This window comes from Molothrus ater, unplaced genomic scaffold (assembly GCF_012460135.2).
Source record: "Molothrus ater isolate BHLD 08-10-18 breed brown headed cowbird unplaced genomic scaffold, BPBGC_Mater_1.1 matUn_MA508, whole genome shotgun sequence".
Classification (NCBI taxonomy): domain Eukaryota; kingdom Metazoa; phylum Chordata; class Aves; order Passeriformes; family Icteridae; genus Molothrus; species Molothrus ater.
In genome coordinates this window covers 26759-47892 of record NW_023416513.1, presented here as the reverse complement: position 1 = coordinate 47892, position 21134 = coordinate 26759, and the positions used below count along the sequence as shown (strand labels likewise).

At 44.0% G+C, this 21134-nt stretch overlaps 1 protein-coding gene across 6 annotated transcripts in view; it reads left to right on the top strand.

The window, feature by feature from the left end:
• The window catches only part of ELF2 (E74 like ETS transcription factor 2), a 34523-nt gene that overhangs the window by 5094 nt on the left and 8295 nt on the right, over positions 1-21134 (top strand). For 2 of the 6 annotated variants that reach the window (XM_036404658.2, XM_036404659.2), the window contains exon 2: positions 274-469. The exons of 1 other annotated variant lie outside the window; for it this stretch is intronic. Coding sequence is in view for 2 of the 5 variants with exons in the window: in XM_036404662.2 (XP_036260555.1) it covers positions 398-469; positions 1431-1596 (238 nt within the window). In the remaining 3 variants the exon portion in view is untranslated. Of the gene's footprint in view, positions 1-273; positions 470-1430; positions 1597-15388; positions 15475-21134 lie in introns of those variants that run through there. 3 more of the 6 variants (XM_036404662.2, XM_036404664.2, XM_036404661.2) reach the window with 3 other exon arrangements.

The window sequence follows — 21134 nt, the reverse complement described above, 5'->3', positions numbered from 1 at the left end:
CTCACTGAGCTTGCCCATTGCAGTGCTGATGATCATTTCTTTCTTCAGTGCTTATTAGATGGCCCTGTGTTCTTGCAGACCTCAGTGATTGTTGTAGCCTTCTAATGGATGGATTTTATTAAAATGTTGGGCCAAATCCTGTCTTTTGTTAGAAAGCACTGATCTCACTGTTTGCTGATGCCCTATTTTGATGTAGAGATGCAGCATGCAAGAGGTTTGGAAGACTTTTGAGTATAAATTATGCAAATAACTTTAAATTATTTTGTGTTTCAGCAACCTCTGCCTAGCTGTTTAAGAGCAGTGGACTGTGAATCCAAGCCTTTGATATCCTGAGCTTATCAGCATTAGTATCTTCAAGAGAGATAAGAGTTCTCAAAGAATCTTCGGGGGATGCACCATGACATCAGTAGTGATTGACAATGGAGGCCCTGCCCTGGAGTTTGACAGCAAGGAAATAAAAAATCAAGAGGTTAGAAAAATAAATAGCACTTACTTACTATCAAACTTTGAGACCTTTTATCTTAATTTGAAAGAAAATTTTGCTATGAACTTGCTGTGAAAACAGATGGGATGGATCTGAGATTGTTGTGTAAGGAGGAAGAGTGGGGCCATTTTCCAAATACCTTTTAGTAGAAGAATTTGTTGTGACAGCAGTGGAAGCAGGAAGCCTTGAAGTCTGTAGTACAACTGTAGACTGGGTTTACAAACTTGTATTCTATACCAAGCTTTCTTTAAACATCTCAGATGTGAGGTACAGAACAAGTTGAGCAGAACAATTCACAGACCTCTTTTAAAGTTAGCCAGCACAGCATATTTTATTGTGTTTTGCATTCTTATCAACCAATAATAAATACTCTACTCTTCTGTAGCTTTTAATAAAGATGATCTGGCACGGTTCTGCTTCTGCAGCACTAACTGATTGTATTTGCTTTTACAGACATTTTGATCCCTAAATAGGCAGAGATGGCATATAAGCTTTCAAGTAGTGAGTTCTTGTGTAATAACTTAGGCACTTAACCCAAAACGTGTGTTTGGAAGGCACAGGTCCGATGTAGGTACCTTGCAGAGTGCATAGTCCAAGCCTTTGTCACCTTTCATCAAGCAGAGAGAGGAGAAACACTTCCCATAGCTCACTGTCTTCACTGGAAAGTGTGCTCTTTTCTAATATCTTAAGCTGTCTGCTGCTTTAAATTCTCCTTAAACTAAGGAAAACTTTGAGATTTAGAAAGTTCCCTCTAATGGCTGATAACTATCTCTTATTCTTTTAATCTCTTGCTTTGGAAGAAAATTTCCTTTAAAAACATTTGAAATTATTATCATTATATTGTGAAGAATTTAAGAACCTAAGAGGAAAACATTGACATAGAGTTCAATAGTGCAGTATTTAGAGCATTTTTTTTTCTTTTCTTTCCTTTTTTTCCTTTCCATAGGAAAATGAGCCTGTCTCTGAATTCCCAGCAGTGGTTGTGGAGCCAGTTCCTAGTGCCAGACTAGAACAGGGTTACGCTGCTCAGGTCCTGGTTTATGATGATGACACTTACCTGATGCAAGATGTAGCAGAGGAACAAGAAATTGAGACTGAAACTGTGGAAACAGGTAGACTTACTTAATTCTTTTCTTCTGTGAGGCTTTTGTACTTTTAGAAATCCCCAAGGAATGTGTCTGTCCACAGGATGGAGGTCTTGACGTGGGCTCACATCTCTTTGCTCTAAGCTTAGTTTTGCTTAGGCTTCACAGGTGACAGGATTGCCTGGGCAGGTGAGAATGTCATGTTGCCTTCAGAATGCTGCATTGGAGCACTGTGTCTCCTTCCTCACGAGCAGGCAGGCCTTCAGTTCTGTCTTTGCTATGTCCTTATGCAGGGAGTTCACCAGACAGCTCAACTCGGAGTTTTTCAAAACCAGCTGAGCCATGGAGTTGGCTGGAATTCAGCTTCACACTGTGTGTGAGCCACACAAGTGCAGGGCAGCTGGAAGTAGGTCCTGTGTGGCTCTCTTTACCCCATCTTCCAGCTCTGGTCCCTTCCTGTCTGTCCCTTCCTGTCCTGCCTTTTTGTGCCAGTTTGCTACTGCTGGTTTGGTTGCAGGAGTGGCTGGCTAGGGGGAGTGGAGTTGGGCTGTCCCTTTATGGGTGAAAAGCCTAACACATTGAAATTAACACCTCTATCTATAAAATAACAAGTTAGGAATGAAGGAAGGAGTGGGGCTTTGCTGTGAAAGATGAAGTGTTCAGATGAACTGCATCTTTCTGTACACCATCTCCCCAAAGAGCATGATGAGGAGTTTGCTTTTTCTGAGGGGCACCAAAGTGTCTGCAGAAACAAGAGCTGTGCTGCCTAATAACCTCTGGCTGTGGGGCTGTGATTCCTGCTCTCCTTCCCTCTCGCTCCCTTGTGTTGTTTCTCAGACTTCTCTGTGCTCATCTTGCCAGGAGACCCTCAGCTGTTCTGTGTTTTTGTTGAGTTAAATTTCTGCTGGATTAGCAGAGTGTTGGAGTAGGGAGCACATGGGACTGCAGCCAATGGACAAGTGCTCTTGGGCACTCCAGATGCAACTGGTGAGCCCCACTTGACATGGGTAGCATCTGCTCCTATCCTGCAGCTGCCTTATTTACAGCTGGAGTTTGAATTCGTGATGTCAGGAAAGCAGAATAAAGGTGAGAGACCGTCCCAGCTGCTCAACTTGGCATCTCATTAGGGCTATATGCCTTCCCATCAGATTAGGGGAGTTTCAGTGCACATTTCCCAGCAAACAGTGCATGCAATTGCTCATACATCCTTCTCAAGTTGGATGTTATCCTGTAGCATTGCAGCAGAAATCACAGGCATCAACTTCACAAGGTGAGCATGAGCTAGTGATGCAGCTTTTGGGACAATACTTACAATTCCAGTTTACTGAAACGTGTTTTGAAAGAAATATGCTAATTAGGAGTTCAACAAATAAATGTAAAGAGAAGTTATGAAATAATGTATTTCTTAAATTTAATTTCTTACTATGGTAATAAAACTTTTGAGGATAAGGTAAGTGAGAAGTGAGAGTATTCTTCCCAAACTGAGTTTTACAACTTAAGTTTATATTGGAAAACCTTAAAGAGCTTATACTTCAAAAGATTTGGTATTCAGGAGTTGTTTTTTAAACATTAAATATGCTGTTTCTAGAAAGATTTTTGTAGAAAAGTGGCTAAATTAATGGCTAACAGAACAGCTCTTTTAGGATAAAGAGCTGCTGCAAATGAACTCTTTATGTTTTTAAGCATAATTTTATGGCCATAATAAATGGAGGGAAGTTACAGTTCAAAACTTGTCGCTCTTCTCCAGGAATAGTTTTATGTAAGCTGCTGTTCAAAGAAAGGGACATGGGTGCTTCCAAGCCTTGCTATTTGCAAGTATAGTCTTACAATTTATAGGGCAGTTGATCTGATAATTTGGTGTCTGTGGCTGGAGATGGCCAGAGATGTGTCTTGGCTGCATGTAGTTTGCTGGTGTTTTCTGTGTTGCTTTTGTTTTCACAGTTTGACATTAATGTGTTCTTAAAAATTCGGTCTGATAAGATCATGGTATATTTAAATCAGTTCAAATATTTATTTGTTTTAATACTTTTGATCTAAGAATTAAGAGGCAGTGAAAAGCCAGTAAGCAGTGGAGGAGAAATTAAAGTTAATGAAGATTTTAGAAACTGTGAATGCACACCCATTCCTAGAGCCCATCTGTTAAGTATTATTTGTGTAGTGTATACACTCATTAGTCCAGTGTGGTTTCCACGGTGTGATTACACATGACAGTGAGTAGTGCTCCTTCCACAGAACTGATGCCCAGGTTGGTGAAGGGAGTGCTTGGTTTAGGCTGGTCTGAGGGAGGCAGTCCTGTGGGGCATGTGTTGACACAGCCAGGAGTCTTTCTGAATTATTTCTCATACAGAGAGGTGAGAGGGGCAGAGAGAAAGTCTGAAAGCCCTGAGAGACATTCCTTTGGGTGATGCACCATTATTAGCAGTGGATTGCAGGACAGTGAATCTGAGTGTGCTGGTTTTAAATTTTAATTTTGTAGTAGAGATACTGGGCTGGGGGTAGGTAGCAATTTACTGTAGGGGAGAGGTGGGAACAAGTGCCATGGTAATTGTTAATGAGAAAGCAAGCTAAGGCAGTAAACCAGGTACAATGTTTAAACAGCATTTGAAGGTGCTAATTTTTTGAAGTACGTGCCTTTATTATGCTAATGATCCCAATTTAGAGAGCTGCAACAGTTTGATTTCTGTACATCTTAGAAGAAAAATCTATCATTGCTAAAGTAGTCCCAATACATTCTACTTCATAAATGACAGAATTAATTGCTGCAAAATTTTTCATGTTATTTGATAAATGTGGTGTTGTTGCACCAAGAATGAGTAGACTCAATACCTTGCGTGGTTCTAGATTGTACAGACAGCACTGTAAATACTAAGACCCATCTTAAAGAATGCTTGGCATTACTTGAAAAGGATCCCTTTTCACATAGTACATCCCCCTTTGTCAGTGTCTTCCCTGTTGGCCACGGACCTGATGTTTTTCTCTTCCTGTGACAGTTCATTGGCAGTTGCAATGGCTGCTGATTTACGAGGTTTAGAGCATTCCAACACTCGTTCAGACAGCCTCGGGCTGCTTTGCAGTTAATCTGAAGCTTCATCGCTGATTAAAATATAGCATTATTCTGGCCTCCAGAGATAGGGATTAGCACCCTGTGTGAAAAATGTTGTAGGGAAGCTGCTGGGGCAAAATGTACCTAGGACACTAAAGAGATGATCTGTGCTGTGCACTGAATGGTTCCACTCGTGGTTTGCTGTTCTGTGAGTGGATTTGAGACTGTGTGGGCTGTAAGGACAGTCATGCTGAGCCAAGGGCAGAATCAGGGTCTGCAGCTGGTTTTTAATTTAAAAACTTCCCACATTTATGAAGCCACAGTTCAAATAAAATGCACTACATGATCATTATAAGTACTCATGAATTTTTAGTTAATTCTAGTGGAATATGGGAGTTTTTGCCCCTCATCAGACTCCTTCCCACTAATCTATCTTGCTTCATGAATCAAGGATCATTATTTATAATTAATCCTTTAACTGTAAAGTGAATCCATTAACTACTGAAGTAAAACCCAAGTGTCTTTCAGCAAACAAGAAAACCTTAGTGGTTCATTGTTTTTATTCTAGAAAAATATGCCTATTTGCTTGGAATAGAAAGAGGAGTTTTCTAGAAAAAAACAAAAGATAGAAATCTGGGTCATTTCATGTGACCTTATGACATTCTTTGTGGAAGTAGTGAGTGCCTTTTGTAATGATTGGAAGGGGAAATAAAGTCGTTAGTTTGACAGAGTATTTAAATTTCTTTTTTTTTTTGTTTCATATTCTTGGAAGTGCTACCTTTAAATCATTGAGAACTGAGTTACAGCCTTAAAATTTTGTTTACTGCAACAGTGAACATGTTTATATCATAAAAGACACATCCTTCTTAAAAAGTTTTTAATAATACTCAAATTCTGTTGGCTTTCATTTCCTGCAGTTTTTTCCCCTAAAAGTAACTAGCCCTTCAGTTTTAGGATTTATTCAACAAAACATTTGTAGTTTGCATAATACCAGAAGCTGCTTTCTTTAAAGAAGCAGTGTGTATCTGAAGTTAAAAATTGCTACAATTCTGTTTATTTTGTCACCACACAGAACCTGTAACATGGATATAAGGGAGTAGTCTAATTTTGGAATTTACCATAGGAGCAGTGTATGGAAGGTAACAGAGTCATGGTCTGCAGATTTTGGACATGGAGGATGCCTACTCTTTCAGTTAACTAAGATATGTATTTAAGTATTGCCAGTGTAGACCCTGATTTAATTGTTTTAGTGACTCTAGCATCTTGTATGAATAGTATTTTCCCCCTTATTTTTTTATTAATCATCAAAGCACCAAGTACAAGTTTGGGATTGATTTTTTTCATCACAGCTTTAAGGTTAAAGAAGAAACAAAACTACTATTTTCAAGAAGCTGAAGTATCATTCAATTTGTGAACTGTCACCAGATTTTTAAATTTTATGTCCTGTCAGAAATCCTCCCTGTGGTAAAAGCTGAAAGTCTGTTTGGATTCTAAAACTCTTATTGCCACAGGGAGTGGAGGATCTGCATGAAAAAAATGTGGATGTGAAAATGACCCTTTCCAGGATGGAAGAATATTGGGCTACAAAGAGCAGGAAGTTCAGATGAAACTATCCTGTAAATTGATAGCCATTCTTAAGGAGGAGGGAGGATGTTGAATCAACAGGGAGTTTTTGCTTAACTCTCCCCAGTTAAAGCGATGGATAAATAAAATACTTAGTTTAGGGAAATCATCTTCCTCAGAGGAACTTTCAGATTTCTGGTTACACAGTTATCCCCATGGGAATCAGCTTTGCATCTCTGTGTCCAGTCTCTAGTTACTGCCTGTCCTTCTTTCTGTCTTCATATGTCTTCCCTTATTATGATTGAAACTGCTTCCTTCTGATGTCTCTTACAGAAATTGGAGCCTGTGAACTCTATGGTTTTTCAGATAAATTTCCACAGTTAAATACAATCTACTAAGAACTTGGTATTATATTTGGTTAGAATCTGACCTTTGCGATTATGGGGTGTGTGTGTGTGTGTGTGTGTGAGGGATAGATAAAACAGTGTGAGAATTCATTCTGGCCAGACATTATGTGATTAAATGCTTCTTAGAGAAAATGAGTTAACACAAGCATCTGATGTACTCCTTGTTAGTGCTGACATATCCTGTTGACTGAATGTCATTTCCTTACACTGACAGCTCAGTGAGAGCTTCACACATACAGAAAGGGCATTTGCTTTAGAGGACAGTGCTGACAACAAAAACCAGAGTATGGACATGGTAACAACTTGATTAAACTCTCATTGTGAGTTGGCACTGTCTTCCTCTGTTCCCTTGGCTTGCAGTTTGGAGACAGGATACGACTGAACGCACCGAGCTCGTGCCCCAGCAGCTCCTGTTTATCCATGGATGCCCCCGTTATAGGGGGCTCAGAATTCCTGTGCTTGCACAGCCAAGCAGTCGGGGTCTCAGCACTGCCCAGCTCAGTGGCCAGTGATGTGTCTGCAGTCAGGGCTGAATGGCATTGGCTGGGGTTCCTGGTCTGAGGTCACATCCAACCTATCCTTGCCTCACCTGGCGACTGCTTTGCTTTTATTCTAGAGGAAACTAGACTAGCCACATTATAGCAGAGGTGGCCTTGGAGTCCTAGCAAAATAACAAGTATGTACTTGAATATCTGTGTAGAGGCTTTGCCCCAGTCGGTCCTTGATGGGCTGCAGCTGCCATGTCCTTAATTGGGCTGCAGCTGTGACCAATGAAGATAACTGGGATAAAAGGGGGCGGGTTGGCCAGTCTGGGAGAGCCTTGGGGGAGCCCTGAACTGGGTGAGAACAGCATGCAGAAGCAGGAGTCTGTGCTGTGAGGATCTGCAGCCATGAGAATACACCGAGGAGGTATGGACTTGCGAGATCTGATAACAGCAGCAGTGTGGGACTCTAGAAATAGAATAACAACACCACATTGGGTTCAGTTATGGCCACGTTTATCTGGGCAGCTTCAGAGCAGCTGCAACATTCCCCCAAGAGCTAAGATGAAGCCTATTTGCTAGATAAACAAGATGAAACTTTGCTTGCTTTACTGCAAGAATTAGATGCCTCCTACGCATTAATGGGGTAAGCGTTTGTCCCTTGGATGTCAACAAATTTTATTGTACACACCATATTGCTACTGCTATTGCGTCCATGTGAATCCTTATTTTGCCAAGAAATCCATTGAACTTTTTGTAGTCAAATGTTGGTGACAGTGAGGCAAAATCATTCCCCTCCTATTGCGAGTGCCATTGTGTAGTGCTTGGAGCACTTGTGCCAAGGGTATATACATCTTTGTGTTCAGTAACATTCTTAACTCAGAAACAAAGTGCAACTGCACCTTAGGTTTTATGGCACCTTTGTTGGTGTTCTCTTTTTGGAGAAATTAAGGAAAAGAGCTCTACAACTGCTGCATGGACAATAGTATTTTAACATCATGGTAACAGCTGGGTTGTGGTGTCCAGTTCTTTCTAGATTTCAGGTTTCTGCCTTGTAGCGTTCAGTGCTCCATTCTTACTGAAAGCATGCTGCAAGACCAACTATTTTGTAATAAAGTCTAATTTAATTACGGACTTCAGGCATAATTTTTATTTTTCTGAGGCTGATGGGAGGCTAATTCAACCATTTGCTGGTGTGGGGCATTATGGTTTGGAATTCAGATGCACTGATGGATTTTCCTCCAAACTCCCTACTCCACTTGCAGCTGGGAGTGAGAATTTGTAGGCTGTTAGTCTGAAGACCCAGCCACAGCATTTTACTAATGTAAGCTGAAAAACTGGGGGGTTTTTACCTTGAAATTAGAATGCAATGGGACATCCAAACCCATTATGGTATGAGTGCACACAAGTGTGTTTATTGATCAAAAAGATAGTGGAAAACTATTGACAGTGGTAATTTTTAAAGGTGATCTGCATATTAAAAAGGAGATTGTAGTTGACAGCAAGCTGTAGGAGGGGAATAAAGCCGTGTTTGTTAAGGACGTTTAGTCCTTAAAAACATTCAGTGGACTTATAGAATAGATGCTTGTTGTTATCAGAAATGCCTTAAGGACTTCAAAATGATGCATCTGGGACAGAGAAATTGCTCAAGTGTGGCATAGTTTATATGCCAGTCTCTTGCCAGTCTCAAATACTGTTAATTTTGTAAGATAATATAGACTGCTATGCAAATACCTGACCTATCATTGTCTAATAGACTGCCCAGCAAAGAATTTCCTTCTAAAGCAGGGAAGTGTAAATATTGATTGTTTGTGGGTTGGTAGTTTGGTGTTTTATTTTTTTCAAGACAGCTGAGTTTTCTTACTCTGCATGCACAAGTAATAATGCTGAAATGTAGACACTGGCTATTTTGATTAAGTGTTTTTCAGTTTGTCAGAAGTAGTGCCAAATCCCGGGGATACATTTGGTTTTTTCTGTTTGGAGTCATTAATTGCTGTATGGATAGTGACATCAGGACCCTGAGTTCACTCAAAGGCACAGATTGTGACAGACTTTGGTGTTGTTAGACTTCAGATGGTGTAGTCAAGAAAATGAGCTTGGCATGGTCATGGACCACCTTCCTCAATATTTCCCTCTATCTTCCAGGGACACTTTGTGGTTATTTTGCTATTTGGACATTTTCTACTGGTGGATGGTAATGATTATGTTCATGTGCTGATAAAACAGATGGCTGCATCGTCTTGTATGTTTTCTGGCATGTAACTGTGAAAATGCTTCTTTCTGTTGTTACCTTTGCAATGCAGTAATAGCTATGAACAGTGATGGCCTGCTGTTGAAGACAGCAGCTACTTCTATAATTATTACATCAGAATTTCTCTAGGATCCTGGGCAAAACTGACCTTTCTGTAACTTTAACATTAGTAGATGATTTGGGCACTTGGGACAGGGCATGCCTGGACTTCTGAAATTACTTGCAGCTTTTTGAAGTGGTTGGTATTTCAGGATTATCTCTGTTATCATTTGCAATATCTTGTGCAGACTGCACATACTGCCCTCAGACTGTGATAGGTTGATGCTGGCCAAATGCCAGCACACCCAAGAAAATAATTTATTCATTTTCCTCCTTAAGTAGAGGAGAGGGAAAGAAAAGTCATGGGGTTAGATGAGGATTAGAACAAAAACACTTTAAGGGCAAAACAGCCTTTAAATTTTGAAAGGTATAAAGAAAAAATTATTAATAGAATTCAAAGAGGATAATGAGAACTAAAAAGAAGTGATTAAAACACCTTCGCCCTCTCCCCCCCCCCCCCCCCCCATTCTTTCCTTCCCACCAATAGCACAGGGAGACAAAACATAGCGTTTTTAGTCAGTCTACAAGTCTTTCCTCATTTCACTTAAGGAGAGGAGTTTCTGGCTGTGCTGTGGGGTCTTTCCTACAGGAAACAGTTCTCTGTGAACTTTTCCAACATGGCTTTGATTTTCACAGCAAACAGTCTGCCAGGAACCTGCTTGCAACGTGAAGTCCCTTGCCACAAGTGCTTTCCGTGGGCCGTTTAGCTTATGGGGTGCAGTTTTTAAGGATAAGTAGTGTAAAAGCAAGGGTCCTTTTCCTCTGTTTCTGAAAGCAAGGGTTTTCTTTCTCTCTGTTCAAGCCTGTCATCTGATCGCAGCTTGTCAGCATCCACATGCTCCTACAGGAGTGCCTTTTTCTCATGGGCTGTGGGTAAATGCTGCATCCCTGCATGCACTCCATGAATTACAGGGAAACAGTTTGTTCTGTTCTAGTCCTCACCACAGCTTGCAGAAGAATCTCAGCTCCGACGTTTGGGCACCTCCTCCTGCCCATCCCTCCTTTGCACCGACCGTGTCAGCAGGTTGTTCTCCTCACCTGTCATTACCTTTTCCTTTTCTCTGACTCGGCAGACAGTTGCTGTTGGTAGGCTCGTTTGTTCTCAAGTCCTATCGGCTGAAATGGTTTTTACAGAGCTCTGCAGCGCTGAAAGGTGGATCTTGTCCAGGCCCGCCTCTGGGCAATCGCTCGCCTTGCTTCTTTCTCTCGGTGTTGGTCAGGTGGGCTCGGCCGGCCCTGCACAGCCTGCGGGCTCGGCTCCGTGCCTGTTCCTCATGCGGGACACTGAAAAAGGAAAAACCGCTGCTGCTTTTGTCCTTGTGTCCGCAGCATGGCTGGTTGATAAGCGGCTGAGTAAGTCAAGTCCATTGCGAGCCATGCCGAGAGAGCTGCAGCCGTGCCGGTTGTGCAGCTGCTCACGGTGTCAGGCCTGGCGGCCCCTCCGGGACGGGCCCCGGCTGGCTCCCCCAGCCCTTCGGAGAGGACAGCTTCCCGCCGTTTTCCATTCTTAAATGTGTTATCACAGAGGCGTTACTAGCTTTTTGCTAACTGGCTTAGCAGTGCGCTAACTCTCAGAGCCAGCCAGCGATTGGTTTTGCCCGACACGGAGGGAGCTGCCAGCAGCTCCCCACAGAGAACCACCTGCGTGGCTTGTTCCCTCTCCACCACAAATCAATTAATGCCAAACCAGCACACAAACCTGTCACAGACATCTTTTATGAAAAATCCTTTCCTTAGGATTTTGCCTCCTGAGAAGCTGAGAGGCCTCAGGCACAAACTGTAAACGTTGATTATCTGCTGCTGTGGAATGCAACAGGTGCATCTGGGATTGGGCTCATGTGGTGTTTCTAATTCATGGCCAATCACAGTCTGCTGGCTCAGACTCTCTGTCCGAGACACAAGCCTTTGTTATCATTCCTTCTTTTTCTATTCTTAGCCAGCCTTCTGATGAAATCCTGTCTTCTATTCTTTTAGTATAGTTTTAATATAATATATATCATGAAATAATAAATCAGCCTTCTGAAACATGGAGTCAGATCCTCGCCTCTTCCCTCATCCAGAGACCCCTGTGAACACGGTCACACAGATTGCCATCTACCCTCCACTTACTTAAGCTACCTCAAACAACTCACCTCTGTAAGAATAAGCAAGTGCTTTATGATAATTGCCATTTCCCAGGGTAGCTTTGTCTTACTGGAATACAACTGGAATCCTCTGGGGCTAAGAGTAATTCAATGCACACAGTTTTTTCTTTCTGGTTAATTATTGGCTGTCAGTGGAAGGAGAAGGTGCAGTTGGAAGGCTGTACTTTTAGCATTTCAAGCCACAATGCTTGTGGAGTAGTTTTCCAAGAGAAACTAGTCGGGAATCAGAGACTCTTTTCATCATATTTGTGGCAATTGTAGGAAACGCAACTTTGCGGAGGAGACTGTGGGAGTGGAGAGTGACAATTCCCCTATAAGCCCTGAATGCTCTGTTAGTTTTGAGAACTGTTCAAGGAGGTGCTTAAGATAATTGATGATTCTATTCCAATCAAAGTCTGCAAATCTGATGAAATGCACGAGTTTTTAATATTTTGAATTTACATGTGCTGTTTTGGATGCAGTTAGTCACATCCAGCTGCGTTTTTTTTAAATTGTCTCTTGGTTTTTCAAAAGAATCTGAATGAGGTTTTAACTGGTGTATATTGCAGAGAAGAAGTGATACATTTCCTTTATTGTGAACAAAGTTGTCCATATCCTTAACCAGCGGATAAGTTGTCCATATCCCCTATGAGCTGATAGATATTTTACTCCTGTCTTTATACAAGAATGGAAATACAATTCACTTGTTTTGCAGTTACTTAAAGCTTATGACAAACAGAAATGTAGTAACTAGAAGCATAATTTTCAATGGTAACTTTGCAGCTTATTAAACATTTTGACTGGGTTTTTTTCCTGGCAATTAATAAATGTAGCATGAAGGTCTACCTTGCTATCTTAACAGCTCAACTTGCACGCTAAAAAATTACACTTAAGTTTAGTCTGTGTATAGTAACAGTAAAACCAAACAAAAACCAGTCAACAATAAACTAGGGTAAATAAACATGTTTCTGTCTGACCAAGAGTGATGCTGGTCCAGAATCTGTTCCTCTACATTTTTTTTTTTACTTTTTTCATGCCAGAGAAATAAAATTTCTGCAATTTCCTGTGGCCCTGTTCCATTACAGTATTTCTTGCTTCAGTGGGCCACCCACTGAGTAGATTGTGTAGCCCTCTTTTTTAGCCTAGAAAGGAGGTTTTAAAGAGATTAAAAAGTTAAATGCACATTTACTTTTTTCCTGTTGACTTTTTTTCCCCTGAAATAATAAGATTTTATTAGCATGACAAATCAGTCAGCATTCATAACATACTGGAAATAATATAATTTAAAAAGATGAAACTGTAGGACTTTTGGAGAAAGTTGCATTCCTCCTTAAAGGCAGTGTTATGCTTTCATATTAATATAGATAATGTATGCACAGGTCACTTGATAATTTGTTGTGGCTTTTTGCATATTAATCTTGGAAGTGCACAGGCTCAGGTTCTTTTCATTTCCAAGTGATGGGAGTCCCTTGGGCACAGAGTGATATTCTCTCGTGTATGATCAGAGAGAGGGAAGAACCAGAGCACTGGTGTGCAGCTGTTCAGGTCCATTTCATGTGCACTGGCCAATATTGTGCCAACTCTGTGCTTGCAGTAGTAAATAAATGCTGCTTAAGAAACTGATGTTAAATCAAGAACTTCATGTTCAGTACTTTTTGGTTTTTTTTTTTTCATTTTGGACCTGTGAGGTTTGTCAGACGTTACGCAGTGCCCATTACTTGCATGCACTTATTCAAGGAGTCCAAACATCTCAGGCAAAACTTTATTGGGTCAAACACCTGACTGAAAGCTGCCATCAGTAAACAATCCTCCCTGAATTACACAGCAATCAAAAAAGGAAAAAACTATGAGTGCACCTTTTCTGAAGTGTGGTAGTGTGAATTCCTGTTGACATGGGTGTGGATCTTCAAAGGCATTTATATCTCAGTAGAGCTTTTGATCTGGATCTAAACAGACAAACTTGTAAACTGTATTTTATTGCTTGGAGTGTGCGTAAATTGTAGTTTTTAACAACAGGAGGTACACACGAGTGTGCACAGTGACAGGACTACAGGGTTATTCCAGCGCTCTGTACATAAGCTGAGGCTATGGTGTTGCTAAACTGCTTCCACTTCCACCTCAGGATGTTCTAATGAGCTACTATTAAATTTGATTGCACATAGAGCTGTGTGCCTGCCTAAAATGCCTTTTCTTGTCCTTGGGCTTGTCTCCACTAGGAAGATTTCTGCTGGAGAATACAGCAGAGTCCCCTAGTGGAAATATGCTGATGGGAGCAATTCTTGTTAGCGCTGCCGTTCCACCTCTCTGAATAACAAAAGCTGACAGGAGCACTCTGCTGTTGGCAAAGCTGGATCTGCGTGAGAGCTTTTTGCCCTCGCAGCTGGCGAGGTGCCTTTTTTGTCCGTGCTTCTGGCCGTGCAACAATCTTGACGGGCAAAATTTTAGCACAGACCTATCCTTAGGTATCACGGCCTCTCATGAGTGTGAGAGTGAATGATGTTGCTTGCAGGTCTTGCTCTTTATCTGATGAGGCACTGAACAAATTTAATTCCTTACACCCAGGAGTAGATGAGTGCTGTCTATAAAATTCCTGATTTTTTATTTGTATATTATAAACATTATCTATAAGTACAGTCATGAAAATGTATTCCTGTAATGTCTTGAGAGTTGTAGTGGAGGAATGGTATTTGTCAAGCGTTTGAAGCACTGAATTTACCAGCTGGAGTTGATTTTTGCTGGATACTATTTTGTGATTTCGGTGCTGGGGAAAATTGTTTCCAAATTGTTCCTTCTGCTCCAGGTCTTAGGACTACTGAAACTTGAGAAGGGAAGAGATTGTGTAGTCAGATTGCAGCTGGATCCCTTCACCTTGTTTTAATGGAGCTGTGGAGATGATGTGTGCAAGGAAGGCTCTGTAGGCAGTGAGTGTGAGATCCTTAACACTGCAGGCCTGCTCAGGTGTGTGGTTTAGTGAAGGAATCCCTGTGTGTAATTTCCATCCGTAGCTCTGTGTGAGACATACTCGGCTTTTCTTGGCCCAGCTGCTCTTTGTATGCAGCTCTGCAGTTTTTCCCTGGGAGTCATTGGTGCATGGAGCGGGTAGGCAGTGTGGAGAGCGTCTTCTCCTGACTGGTGCCTCTGGCCAGGGCTGTGGCCTTACTGACACAGGTGTTCTTCAGGGGAGAGAGGATGACAGAGGATGCAACCTTAAAAAGTGGGGGTAGTGCTTTGGGTTTGGGGTTTTTTTTTAATTAAGAGAGCAATGAAACTTTGTTTTCACCCCACAAATCTTTTCAGAGATGAAGGATGGATGGGACCTCTGGCTAACGGGAATAAGCCCCGTTCCTCTAACGGAGATAGGGTGGATTGCAGGCGCGGAGCTTTTCCCGCAAGTTGCTACTGACAGAGGTGCCCCGGGGACGTGTCAAGGAGAAATCTTGTTCATGCGTCAGCGGTCACCTCGGTGAGGACTGTCCGGGTTACACCGGTAGGCGGTTTAACCCCGGGCTCCAAGCGCCACCGGGGCACGGCGGTGCGGATGGCCGGGGGCTGCGGAGAGATGGAGCGGAAGGCGTTGGTGGCGTGCGGGGCCGGCCGGGCCCTCGGGCGGCTCCGGAGCGGCGCTGCCCGTGCGGCGGGGCCCGGCGGTTCCCCCGGCCGCGGTTGGCCGCGCGCTGCGGCGGCGGGAGCCGGCGCGGCACTTCCTGTGTGGGGCGGGCAGCGGAAGGACCGCGCGCGCCGCCCCGCAGGAAGCGCTCCCGCCGCCGCGCGCCGTGGCGGTGAGCGCTCCGCCCGCCCGCCCGCCCGCGGGAGCGCGCCTCGCCGCCGGCCGCTGCGCGCGCCCGCCCGTCAATGTGAAGCCGCTCCGGCAGCGTAAACATGGCGGCGTCCGTGCATGAGGGGCCCACGAACCAGCTCGACCTCCTCATTCGGGCCGGTGAGCTGCGCCGCGCCGGGCCGACGCGGGGCGGGAGCGGGGACGGGCCGGGGCGGGGTGGGGGGAGAGGACGCGGCGCACGTCGCGCTCCGGCGGCGAGCGGGAGGCAATGGAGGGCAATCAGGAAGTGATCACCTTGGTAGCGGCCGGCCCGCGGCACTTGCCTCCCGGCGCTGGCGGCGCCGCCGGGAGTTGCGGCGGGGCGCGCGGAGGAGTTTAGCGGGGCTGGGGCGAGAACCAGGAAGTGCGCGGGGCTGTTGTCCTCCCGCCTTTCCCGGCCCTCTCCTCGCCCCGAGCGCTGCCGCCACGCTGTCTGAGCGGGCAGGCCGAGTGCCGCCGCGCACCGCACGCAGGGCCGCGGCCCGGTCTCCCCCGGCACCGCACCCCCGCGCGCGTCCCCCGCTGTTGCGGCGCCTGCCCCCCCCGCCCCCGTGCCCTTTTAAACTCCGCTCCGGCGGCGGGGCGGGAGGAGGCGCCGCCGGCAGGGCCGCGGCCCCACGTGCGCGACGCGGGGGGGCGGCGGCGCCCCCTCCCCCACGCGCGCCGCGTAGCGGAAGCGGCGCGTTCCCCCGGGGCCCCGCGCGGGGGAGGCGGGGGGCGCCCGCCGCCAATGGGCGCGCGGCGGCCGCGGGAGTGGCGGCGCTGCGGGCGGGCGCGCGCGGCACCGGGGCGAAGCCGACTGTAAACACGGAAGTGGCCGCGCCGCCGCCGCACGTGGCCGCACCTGCCTGCGGGCGCCCCCGGCGGGCGGGGCACGGGCGGGCGGCAGCGCCGTCCCCGGCAGCCCCGCAGCCGCGGCGCGGTCAGGAGGAGCCAGGCGGCGCGAGTGCTGTGCCCCGCCGCCGGCCCGTGCAGGTGCCGCGCTCTCTCTGGCCGCTCCTCCGCACCGCCGGACCTTGCAGCCGCCGGGCGCAGCCGCTGCCGGGGCGTGGGCCGTCTACCCGAGCTGTAGCGCTTTTTCGGGGTGCTGTTTTGAGTCCTGCATGGTTCGGCCTCTTTCCGTTCTGTTCTATCTGTCTGACAACAGGATGCTCCGGTGATCGCAGGACTTGTCTTAAAGTGTGTGGTAAAGCCCTGGAGAACGAGCAAGGTTACAGCTGACCCAAACCTCAAATGCAGTGTCAAGCATTCAGTTCTCCACCGAGGTTGTACTAGATCTGATTTTATTTTTGCCTTTACGTCACAAATCTGAACTTCTAAAAGTAGTCCTTGGAGCCATAAACAGTACAGTGTATAGCGTTATAGGTAATGAAAATTGTGCAGTAGCTGCACGTGAATTTTCAGGGATGGTCAAGCTTAGTACTGGCTTTGCATTGACATGGCAGTGGGTTTTTAGAGGCCTAAAGATAAATGCTCTGTCGATTATCAGTGTATTAAGACATCTTTTCAGAAAGGGTCGAGTCACCTTATCATCATCATTTATTTTACTTCATGTGGAAAAATACCCTTTTTTTTTTTGGAGGAGGATGACCTACCCCCCAGACATGGGAAAATACGCCACAAAGCAGTGAAAAACTGTGCTGCTGCATAACAGAGTAGGTCCTGAGCTTTCTGACACCTGGGTCTAGGATGGAGCAGTAGCTTGACTTTGCCAGCGGAACAGCTTTGATTGCTGCAGGTCTCAGTGAGTTGTTTTTGACTTTTGATTGTCCATGAATAGAGAACGTTTAAGTGGTTGGTCATTATGTCAACACCTTCTTAAGTCACTGTACCTAGTTTGCTTGAGAGCCAGCCCTTAGATAAATAATGAATGACCTTTGCGTTGCTCTTTTTGATGTCCTTTGTCATACTAACCTCATTAGCCCAACAATTCACTCCTTTTTTTCCATATTTGCATTGCAGTGAGTGATACCTATGCATATCTAGTATTCCCACCATCATACTATCAAGATACCGTAGCTGTTTACTTAGTTTTGTATGTAGATATCACGTGGATTTAAGTGAGGAAATCTTTATCCTAAGGAATTATAATAATTACAGTAATTACATGTTGCTTTTTCCCATGGCTGCTGGTTTCAGTGTTGACAAAATTCAGTGTTTAATAACTATGGGAAATAAGATGGGCCAAAATTATTACTGCTTAGAGTTCTCTTAGTTGCCAGTTGTAGGAGCAGCTCCTGAATGACTTTACAAAGCTCTGTTTTGGCTTTGCAGTTGATATTTCTGTCAATATTGGGCTGATAACATAGGGCTCACAGTGAAACAAGTGTTTTGGGATGGTTGCTCTCATCTTTGTTATTGATCTGCCTTTATGCAGTGGGTTAGGCATCATCCTTAATTTGGGTGCAGCTGAGAGTCTTGGACAGAGGCAGGCTCAGGGAAATATTGAAAACCCCCAGATACTGGTTTTTGGTTTCTGAATAAATGTCTGCCATGAAACAAGCAGTAAACTGAAGAATGCTTTCTTTTCCAAGTCAAGTTTTGCATACAGGAAGATTTCTGGGTATTACCTATAGAGGCAATTCAACTGCTTTTAATTAAGATGTTGTTTAAGCCCTCTCACTAACTTCCACTGCTGCTTTTAAATGCTGAAACAAAACAAGCCCATGAATGCCAGTAAACTTGAATGAGGTCTGTTAATGTATAAGTAGTGACTCTACTGAGTGCCATGCTTGGAATTGTGAATTCTTCAGTGGAATGTTGCTGCGATTGCCTGATAGCATTAAAGGGGAAGCTATTGCAGGTGCCACTGCAGTGCAAAAGAATAAATACAATTTTGGAAATTTCAGTGGATCTTTTCAGTCTCATGAATTGCTTTCAATGATTTTGTTAGCCTTATGTTAAAAGGGGGGGGACATTGTTCCCAAATGAGTATGTTGCCACTATTTTTTTCTGTAAATCCAAAGTACAGCCCTTTCAGGCTTAATTACCAAGGTTAGTATTTTGTAACAGCTGTTGAGAACCTTGAATTATCTACTATACACACGATTTGGGTAGAAAGTGGAGTTAGCAAACATTAGGCCAACAGTGAAGATAGATATCAACTAGCCTACTTACCTGTTTACACTTTATATCTGAATTTGTTTTTTGAGGTTTTTTTCTAGAAATAGATCACAATTTTTAAATTTCTAAAATCATGTGCCGAGGACTCAGATTCTTTAATAAAAGCAGTAAGATGAGATTTGATTTTAAAGAACAGAAGATACGTGGTGGTCTTAGCTCTCGTGTGTTCTAGATCAGTAAATGGCAGTTCTCTTGTTACTCAGTTAAAACAGTGTGGAAAATTTGCTTCCATCCACATGAACAACTTTGCTTCATTTGGGCAAGTTACAGTTCTTTCTGAAATGATTGTATAATACAACAGACCTACACCTTGAATTGTTTACTGGAACAATACAGTCTGTTTTAGCTTTGGGGTCTTAAATATAGTTGACAGCATAAATATAATAGAAATAGAATTGGGCATTTTCAGAGAAATGGGTGACACACTTCAGTTTTTGATTAGAACTGTGACACTTGTATATCAAAGGCTTGGGGAGTTGTCATTTTGAATTGTGGAATCCTACTTGTTTTGTTTTCCTTTTCTCCCCATCTTTTTTTTTTTGTGAGAACTGTTGTGCTACAGGTATAATTTAGTTGATGACACTTGGTCTGGTCATTTGCAACAAGAGCTGCCTGTTATTTTCTTGCCCCTTCTCTGAGAGAGCCTGTTCCCTCACTTCATCTTTTATGATGGGTTTCTTAGCTGGTTTTGGGTACCGTGGCTTCTCTCTGAGCACTCTGACATCCTGTCCTCTGTTGGACGTTTTCTAGCATGTCAGAAAGATATTTTACATAAATTTGTGCTAGGGTACAAATTTCTCTTTTTTTCTTTCCCACTGTGTTGGTGCAGTAAGCATTCCCTGTGAGGAAATGCAAACTCCTGATGTTCACTGGGTAGACAAATGCCTCTAAGGCTAAAACCATGCACTGGCTAAAGGAGAATCAGTTAGCTGGGAAGACTTGAGACTTGGTAATAGAACTGAATTTAGTAGGTGTTTTAATAGCTGTCCTTTTGGCAATGTTAGATTACTTTGTTAGCTGCCTTGATAGACAGACAGCATGTGTTGTTCAGCCAAAGCCAGAAGTGTTACTATTTTTTGCTTGGTATTTTTTAGGTGACAGTCTTAGTGGAGTCCCAAGTAGCTGCCATGGGAAAAGCATTTGTGAAGTGTGTGTTTTCAAGTGTCAGAGACTGTTGTGGAGTAGACAGTGCTGTTTTTATTGGGAGCTGAAGGGTTGCTTAGGGGAGAGGTTGAGTGGCTCCTTTGCTTTCCTGTTACAGTTCTGCAGTCCCAGTCCCTGATGCTGGCTGTGTTCCCTTTTCCTCCACTCCGGTCCTTCAGCAGAATATCCTAGTGCTGGAGGAGTACATAGATGGCTTTCTGCTGTGTTTCTGCTAAGTACCTCCTAGTTGTGCTGCAGTATCTAAACTGTTCTCTGTAGCTAAGTTTTGTATGCTTTTAAGCATTTAGGGGGTAGTGAATTCAATACCCTCTTAAAATTGAAATTTGTCATCTGAGTTTGAATTTCTTTACACAAGTCCTTTATATACTATATATATGCTATCATTATATACATCATTATATACTCTACTTTATGTAACCCTAATGGCACAGAAGCAGCTGTCTGGTTGGAGAAGCTTTACTGACAGGCTTTGAATCTTATTGCATGCATTAGAATAATAACATATATAAATACTGATTTGGACTTTGTAATTTCAGTAGTGTTGTAGAATTTACACCTTTTTTATCAACTATCTGAATCTTGTTCCTGTGTTCTGGTAATCAGTGAAAATTTTTATCAGGTAGATGAGGGAAACTTAGTAATCAGATTGTGTGCAACTGAAACTTTTGTTTAGCAAGAGAAATGTTTAGTCAGAGGGTTTGCTGCTACAGGAGGGCTGCTCTGTTGCAGTGCAGGTGGTCAGGGCTTGGGGTATAACCAACAGCTGCTTGGCAAGGAAACACTTGGCCCAGCACGGGGAGCATCCAGGGTCTGCAGCTGGGGAGAGGGGCTCATGGTTGCCACTGGTTATCCAGGGACAGAGTGCAAAAAAGGACCCTTCTCTGGTTTCCCTGTGCTCTTAGGTAAGGTTGTATTGTTGACAGCCTGGGGTGAGGCAGTGTTGGCATGTCAGCCTTAACAGGCATCTCGTGTTCCAAAAGATAAAGCCCTCTAAATAGCATCCCAGTGGGCAGCAGGCTGCTTCAGCAGGAGCTTTGTCACCTGTAGGTTTGCATTTCTGCATCTTCCACATTTCATCCACTTGCAGCTCCTGGTTGATCTGTTCCATCTGCTGGCTAGTAGATTGTTCAAGTTTTTAATCCCTGCATTTGTACAAACTGCAGTGTGCTGGAAGGCTTCCCCATGTGAGCCTGCGGGGAATCTCTGTGGATCTGGCCTTTCCTTCAGTCAGAAGTAACTCTGGCTTTATGTTCCCTGCTTTTCACTAAACTGACCTCGAGTTATTTCTTAGACTTGTTCAGTAACAACATAGGTGCCTTGCAGTTTTTGTGGAGAGTTATTCCCAAATGCTCTTTAGTTCAGTGATACTAGAGCTAGGTGGCTCTGCTTAGGCTAAAGATAGATCTCCTGGTTGCTGGCTGCCTGGCTGGAGTGGTTCAGCCTAGAGCAGATGGCCATAAATGGAAAGAGCAAGTGAAGAGAGACAGCTCTAC